Genomic DNA, 8,468 nt, shown 5'->3' with positions numbered 1-8,468 from the left:
TTCTAAATTGATATTTTCTTTTTCTTTGAAAATTTTTATTAAGACCATATTTTTGGGGTATTTCTTCATTATCCTGACAGCAAATTCTGATTATATTTGCAAATCTTTTTTGAGTTGCTTCTTGCATACAACGCTCTTTTATTTCCTCTCTTATTGCAGCGGTTGCTCCACCAAAATTATTTTCAATTGTCCCTCTATTTATTTCTCTTATAAATCTTCCCATTATAAATTCATTAGCAGGATATGGAAGTTTTGTTATATACATACTAAGATAATGATTTTTATCTTCTTCTTTTAATTTGTAATAATGTATTCTATATTCACATATATAAGATTCCACATTACATAGATCATATATTTGGATATTAGCTAAATGGTTTTTTGCTTCTTGATATTCCTTATCATAGACTTCTTGTCTATGATCTATAATATTTTTTTCCAAAAAATTCTTTATATAGAATCATCATTATATATAATATCTTATCATAAGCTATTGTTTTTGTTGCTAAATTTTTCTATTATTTGGTTTTCTATTGATGTCATATAATCTCTTATAGTTCCTTTAGTATGAAATCCTATGTAATTCCAAATATCCATTTCAGATAATTCGTTTAATTTTGGGTTTGTATAAGCTTCTAATAGAAATGAGTTCATCCAATCTTCGAAAATTTCTTTTTCGTTCTTTTTGCAATCTAGATCAAGCATTTTTTCTCCTTCTAGTTCTTGAATTTTAGGAACGTATTTAGATGGTATTTTAATATATTTCGAATTTTTGCTTATAAAACCTTTTTTGAAGGCATAATTTTCAAAACCTGTTTCCCATTTAAATTGGGTTTGATTATTATTCCCAGATGTTCCAGCCTCATCTTTTACTTGTACTGGATGTACTGGTTCTTCATCACTTGAATAGTACTTGTATTGGAACTGCTGGTTCTTCGTCACTTGAATAATCTAGGATGTGTTCTTCATTTTCTATATTTTCAAAATTTACTAATTCTTCTTCTATTTGAAATCCTTGTTCCATCATATTATTTTCTTGAGCCATTTTTAATTGTTTAAAAAGCATTGTAACTTCTTCCAATTTTTCATCAATATTCATAGTTTTAGGGGTGGTCTAACCTTTAGATTTGTTGTATTGATTTTGTCTTGGACTTCTTCTTTCTTAGGAATTTCTTTTTGGAAATGGATATATTAATTTTGATAACTTAATTATTTCTTCTCTTAAATCTTCTAATTTACTTTTTTCCATTAGGTGACGCTTTTATTTGTGAAGAGTTACGGTTTAAAGTGTGGCTTTAGAAAGTGTGGTGTAACAAATCTTTAAATCTGTACCAATTTTACTCTGTATACTAAAATTCACCTAATAATAAATAAATAAACACAAGAAGAAAATTTACATTTTACCATGCTTTTAAAGCGTGCTATAAAGTGAGAAAAAGCGTAGCCACAGCTTTTAGTCATGCTTTTTTAGCATAGATCACGCTTTTGCAAGGATCACATATGCAAGCGTGCTTGTTGTTTTATCGGCATGCTTACTTTGTTACCACGCTATTACCTATTGTTACATTTTAAAAGTGTGGCTATATGTATAACCCTATAGCCATGTTTTCTAAATATGATCCCTGGTGGACATATAGCTACATTTTTTAAACATACCTAGATGTAAATTATAGTCATGCTTTTTACATCGTGTTCCTAGATGTGAATTTATTATTACGCTTTTAAAGCGTAGTTATATCCTTATCAAATTAAAAAAAACTATGTTAAATAAAAAAATTATATTTTTCTAACACAAAGTAAACATGTTTTTATACAAAATAAATGCAGATTTAATCAAGACAAATTTTCATCTAATTTTCAATTGAATCAAAATTATATTAGAACATTAATAGTATTTCAAAAAATAAACAAATTCATCATGTTACCAAACTAGAAGAAAAGTACTAAAAATTAGCAAGTCAATTCAAAACATAAACACAAATATATTGATACATTATGTTCAAACATCCTAAAAACATCAGCTATAATCCTTTGTCATCTTCATCCTCATCATCATCATAGTCCCCATATATCCAAAACTTATTGAACACACACCAAAGAAGAACAAAAAGAAAGAACAAGATACCAAGGAACACATATTCACGATAACATGACAATTTGTTTTGCGGGTTCTTAATTTTGACCTTCGAGATGACGAGCCAGGAGAAATAATATGTTTTCATTTGAACTTGTAGATTCTTCTTGAACAGTCAGGCAGCAGTAATTCATATCTTATACACGTAGAAAATGGACAGCTAAATCATGATAAAAACACTTGCATTCAAAATCTCTACTCTTTTCTAAAAAGCCATTTGTATCATACAAAATCTGATAAGAAGTCCAAATCTCAGTAAAGTCACAAAACAACATACAAAATTGGTTACCATATACATATTCTACAATAACTAATGATACATATTGCTGCATTGTCAATCCTATTAGCTTAACAACATTATATTATAGGCAATGTAGCAAGCTTAAGCAGACATAAGTTTAAAATAAACTAAATGCAAACAATCAGAAATTTAAAGCAAACTAGAAAGAGCAAGAGACTCACCCTCTCATGGGTTAAGTTCTCATTGTGGAATATTTTTCCCATGATTTCTACAAGAAATTTTTTCCTAGTTAGCAAATTGAAATCCTTTTTAGAATAAAGGTCAACAAGAGGACAAGGTTGGGTATGAATAAATGTCACTTATTGATTTATAATATTTATAATATGCTCCAGAACTCTTAAAATAACACAAATGGACAGTTATGAAGTCAAACAATAAAAATTTGGAAAGTACTATCATACTACAAGAAGAATGAAATGAAACATATTTTACAACTAAACAATATCAAATAAGAACCAGGGGTAAACAATTTCATACTCATAGGACATTAACCCTTTTTTTAGTATCTATCGTGTTATTTCATATTTCCACTTACAAGAAGACTAATCAGTAATCACATTTGGCTATCCAGCAAAAACTCTACTACATTATCAAGAAACTCAAATGGCTTACCACAAATCCAAGATTTATCCTTCTCAGGGGTAACAAGAACATAGTCGGAGTGATAAACCGTCACACAATTCTTGAAAGCAAAAGAATTAGAGTCTGTAACACCCTTATTATCAAAATGTCATGCTTCCTGCTGGCCACTCTAATAGCGAGAGTATTACGACAACTTTTGTATACTTAATAAAAGAATATAAGCCTTTAACTCAAAATTGCATTGACCTTTCCTTGAAAAACTAGAAATACTTTTTCTTTTAGGAAAAATTATTGTAAAGCGCCATTAATAAAACTTAATTAATAAGAAGGATTGTTAATATTAAAATTATTAAAAAGGACTAATTTATATGTTATTAAAAATAAAATTGAAAAGACAATATTATCCCAATGATCTTTCTTCTCCTTCCCCTTGTTTTCTTTCTCCCATCTTCTTCACCCACAGAGAAATCATGATTCTCAAACTCACTCCACCTCCATACCCTAGAATTGACCTAGCCGAGAAAAGAGACGTCATCGCGCCTGACCCAGCCTGTAACACCCCAATTAGCCTAAGCCTTACCACGCGTCGTAAAGCAAAGGTTAATCAAAGGTTACGATAGTTCTAATCTTATACATATCATATATAGAAGGAATTAATAATATCTAGAAGGCCGATGAAGGATATAGCTCAAAGACAGGATTTGAAAAGCGCAAAGCGTGCTAACAAAGCTACTAACTTAAAGCTCTAGAAACAGATGTAATATAATAAAATATAGTAGTATAATATCATAAGAATCTAGCCATAGCTCGTGGAGTTTGAGCTGGCCAGCCATATACAGACCATATATGAAACCAGACAGTAAAAACAACTTATACAAGTTTTGTTCTCTCAAATACAAGCCTCTAGGCAAAATAAAAATCCAAAAGTGAGAGACATGTTCAAAATAAATCAAAAGATTCAAAAGAAGTGCCCGGATCCTCCGCTTTTGTCACCAATCAGATAACTCACCGAAGTGGGTCGCGACCTGCATATGAAAAATACAATAGAAATATGGTATGAGAACCGGAGGTTCTCAGTATAGTAACAGTGTCCAGTGATGTAGGATATAAGACCCCGGGATGCCAAAGGCAATCATAGACTCCATATCTATCACAAGAGTTCAAGCTTAAAGTAGTCTAAACAATAAAACATAATATGTAAAACCTTAACCAAACTTGAAACCTTAGTATGTCAAAAGGGTGGTCTATTCTTAAAGGATTTTTTTTACTCTAACCAAACACCGTTGTCCCACAGCCTTCACCAACCTATCCTCCATGCGAATCCATCGCCATCACCTACCTAACCTCCTCAAAACCAGACAAACACAGATAATACAAGCAAGGAAAACACAGGTAATATTCAAGTATGTAGCAAGTAATTCAAGAAGCAAGTAGGCATATTATACTAGTAGGCAAACTCAAGTAGTCAAAGCAAGCAAACATATATAAGATGCATATGATGAATGTCTGTCCTATTGGCTGTGATATCACATATCGATTACTGTGCCAAACCTGACTACAAATCCGGTCGACAACTCCCGGATTAGTCTCTCTATTGCGCATAAGGAGGAACATTTCGAGGGAGAGTGCCCTACCACCTTCTCCTTTTAGAGGGAAATATTCCGAGGGAGCATGCCCCACCACCTTCCTCTGGTTGTTGCATGATTCTGTGGGTTAGTGCCCTACCACCTTACAATCAGAGAGAAACCCATGCTCAGGAGAAAACTTCTGAGGGAGAGTGCCTTACTACCTTCTCCTTTCAGAGGGAAAACATTCTGAGGGATGCGTGCCCTACCACCTTCCTCTGGAGCAATCAAAATGAATGAGAAGCTCAACGTTAAGCCTTACATCCGAACATAGGCGGGATACTACCACAGCCCCTACGACGGAGAACAACACATATCATGATTACGTAATCAAACTCAGAGGCCACTCCTCATAGCACACTTCCACTCATTCTCATTCCATCAACCATGATCATCCAATTCTAAGTTTTCAACTCATCACAACTATCATCTATTCATGTCTTTTTATTCCGAACTCACTAGTTGTCATCTTCTCAATTCATCCACCTTCTTCTTTCGCACTACACTAAACCCATCCCCAATACACCAGAAACCTAAGCCTCTGTTCTCTAATCTTTCATAATAATCATTAACTAAAACCTTTCACCTATCCCTCATATTTCCATACTCAAAATCAAGTTCAAAAGCCTTAAAATGGTGTTAAAGAAGCTTACAACCTCGTTGAGAAGGTGAAATAGTTGAAAACAAAGTTTAAAATTATGAAACAGGGCGTGTGCGTCCGCACAATGTGTGCTAGTGCTCCCAACAGATTGGCCTTCCCGACGTGTGCGTGCGCACAGGTTTGTGTGTACGCACAGGTTGCACTTCCTATTGGTGTGCACGCGCACAAGCTGTGCCAGCGCTGCAAGTAGATTGCCTACCTCTGCGTGTGCGGACGCACAGGTCTGTGCGTGCGCACAAGTCACAATTTTTTGCAGAGTGTGCGTGCACACAAGGCTATGTGTGCGCACATACCAGAAAACTCAGAATTCTGTAACTTTGCAGAATTTCAAGTATTTCAACACCAATTTTGAATGATCATAACTTCCTCTACAAAATTTCAAATTTCAAAAACTTTTTATCGATTTAAAGGTTTTTCAAAGATTTTTAATTCTAAACAAATTTCAACCAATTTTGAAAATCGAGGCAAAAGTTATGATCAGACAAAGTTTACCAAAAATCAACTTTTACCCAAAACTCACAAAAATCTCAATTTACCAACTTTCATAACCCAAATCCCATAACATATCAGATTTTACCATTTACCATACTCCAATTTACCACTCCACCATACATAATCATCAATTCTCACTATCAAATAAATAATAATACTCTTGCTAACCATCATCATTATTAATTTCAACATCAAACTCTAACATCATACTATCAACATCAATATAGCCATTTATCCACAAATTCTAACATTCACCTTCAATTACCCACAATATCAATATCTATCATCCATTATCAACCACATCAACAAACCCTCATCAACCACAATAAATCACACATTCCTCATCAACCTTCATAATCATTAAATTCCAACAACACCATTATTCATCATCAATCATTAAATACCAACAACCTTATCAACAACACTAATCATCAATACTCATTAACACCAACAATCCCCCATGATCATCCTTAACCACAATATTCCAATAACACCAACAATTAACATCAATTCACATATAATCATTCATACACCAACAACATTCAATCCTATCTTAGGGTCAACAAGCCTAAGTGTCCATGAATATTATATACTAGATAGAGGAAACCGAAACCATACCTTAGCCGATCCCCAATATGAACCAAAAGAGCTTTCAACCAAAATTCCAACCACTAATGTAGCTCCAACAAACACCAACTAGCTCCAAACTCACAATAATCAAGCTATATACATACAAATCACCACAAATCAACCTAGGGTTCAACATAAACATAATCTCACAAGGATTTAAGAGCTCTTACCTTTTCCAACAGATTTGATAGCACAAATCCAAAGCTAAGCAAGGATTAGTGCAAACCTAAATATCCAAAATCACAAAAACTCACTTAATCCAAAATTCTAGAAATCCGAAATTTTGGAGAGAAGAACTGGGAGGATTTCGAGCTTACCTCTAGAGTTTCTTTAATGGGTTTTGTAGAGCTCTTCGCAAGAAACACGTAGCCGCTGACGGCACACAAATCGGAGCTCTATAGCTCAAGATATCGCGGATTGAACGGAGGAGTGAATAGTGTTCTTCTCTCCTCTCCTCTCCTCTTTGCAGCTGGTGTGTGTGTGTTTATGGGTGAAGGGTTCATTAATGAACCCTTATATATGTTGGACTTGGGCTCAACTTGAGTCCGGTTCAACCCGTTAGCGTTTTTAATCCGTTCGGCCCAATTTTGGGCCAAGTCTTTAACACAAAGGCCTGGTTTTCCATTTCTAATGTTTTTCTAAGGTTTTTGACTGTTTCCACTTCTTCTCGCACAACACCGAGCAGACTTGAACCGGTTCAACCGGTTCGACTGCCGGTTCGGAGTTTTTCACAAAAAAACACATTTTTTGACTCGGAAGGACCTACTGAGTCCAAAAATCATATTTAAATCCCCAAATTCTCATCCTAACTTTCCGGAATTTAATTTGGGCATTTAAATGATTTTGTCCGTGAAACTTCCGGTTCTTACATCCTCCCCTCCTTAAAAAGATTTTCGCCCTCAAAAATCTGGATCACGCGATGTAATATCCAACTCCTCCAGAGAATAGTTCACTCGGATAGGCAGAAAATGAGCGGATTTGTCTAAGCGAACCATGATCACCCAAACCGCATCAACTCCCAACCTAGTCTTCAACAAACCGGTCACAAAGTCCGTCGCGATTCCTTCCCACTTCCACTGAGGAATCTCAAGAGGCTGAATCATTTCTGACTGCTTCTGATGCTCTATCTTCGCCTTCTGACAGGCGCACACTTGGATACCACTGTAGTTACATCACCTTTCATCTCAGGCTACCAAAACATTTTCTTTAAGTCATACTACATCTTCGCACTTCCGAGGTGAATAAGGAATCTACTGTAGTGAGCCGCCGACAACAAGTCTTGCGTCAACCTCCCGACATCCGGTATACAAATTCTCCCCTTATATCTCCACAATCCTTCACCATCCTTAGTGAAATGCTCACACCTCTTATCACCAACTGGTTGGAACAATTCCTGAAGCTTCCGCTCATCTTGCTGAGCCTTCTGAATTCTCCATCTTAAACGTGCATTGAAATCCGTAACTGGCTCAAACAAGCTCTTCCGGCATCTTCACCAATATCCAACTTAAGATCCACAAACTTCTCCACTTGCTCCTCTTCCTTGATTCTCATCCAAGCAATTGTTAAAGACCTTCGACTCAAAGCATCTGCGACCACCTTCGCCTTTCCACGGTGATAGCTCATTTCAGAATCGTAGTCCTTAAGCAACTCCATCCACCTCCTCTAACGCATATTAAGCTCTTTTTGATCAAGGATATACTTGAGACCCTTATGATCAGAAAAGACACTAAACCTTTCTCCGTACAAGTGGTGCTTCCAAATCTTCAGTGCAATCACAAACACCGCTAACTCCGAGTCATGTGTTGGGTAGTTTACCTCATGCGGTCTCAGCTGACGCCACGCGTAAGACACCATATTCCGGTGTTGCATTCAGAACGCAACCTAAACCCTTCCGAGAAGCATCACCATACCCTTCGACAATTCATGCGGTTCCAACAATACTGAAACAGGTGCTGAAGTTAACTTCTGCTTCAAAGTCTGAAAACTCTCTTCACACTCCGATGTCCACCCAAAAGGCGTTTCCTTTCTTGTCAACTTAGTCAT

General features: G+C 35.6%; 1 protein-coding gene across 1 annotated transcript; it reads right to left on the bottom strand.

Annotated features, from left to right (window-relative positions):
• Positions 1–7,324: 7,324 nt before the first annotated feature.
• On the bottom strand, positions 7,325–8,468 carry LOC107475069 (uncharacterized). The gene is made up of 4 exons (XM_016094717.1): positions 8,331–8,468; positions 7,996–8,087; positions 7,715–7,912; positions 7,325–7,586 (listed from the first exon to the last, which is right to left on the bottom strand). Exons 1-4 carry the CDS (start codon positions 8,466–8,468, stop codon positions 7,325–7,327), a joined length of 690 nt encoding a protein of 229 aa, XP_015950203.1.

Source organism: Arachis duranensis, chromosome 2, assembly GCF_000817695.3.
Source record: "Arachis duranensis cultivar V14167 chromosome 2, aradu.V14167.gnm2.J7QH, whole genome shotgun sequence".
Classification (NCBI taxonomy): domain Eukaryota; kingdom Viridiplantae; phylum Streptophyta; class Magnoliopsida; order Fabales; family Fabaceae; genus Arachis; species Arachis duranensis.
This window is presented reverse-complemented; position numbering and strand designations above follow the sequence as displayed.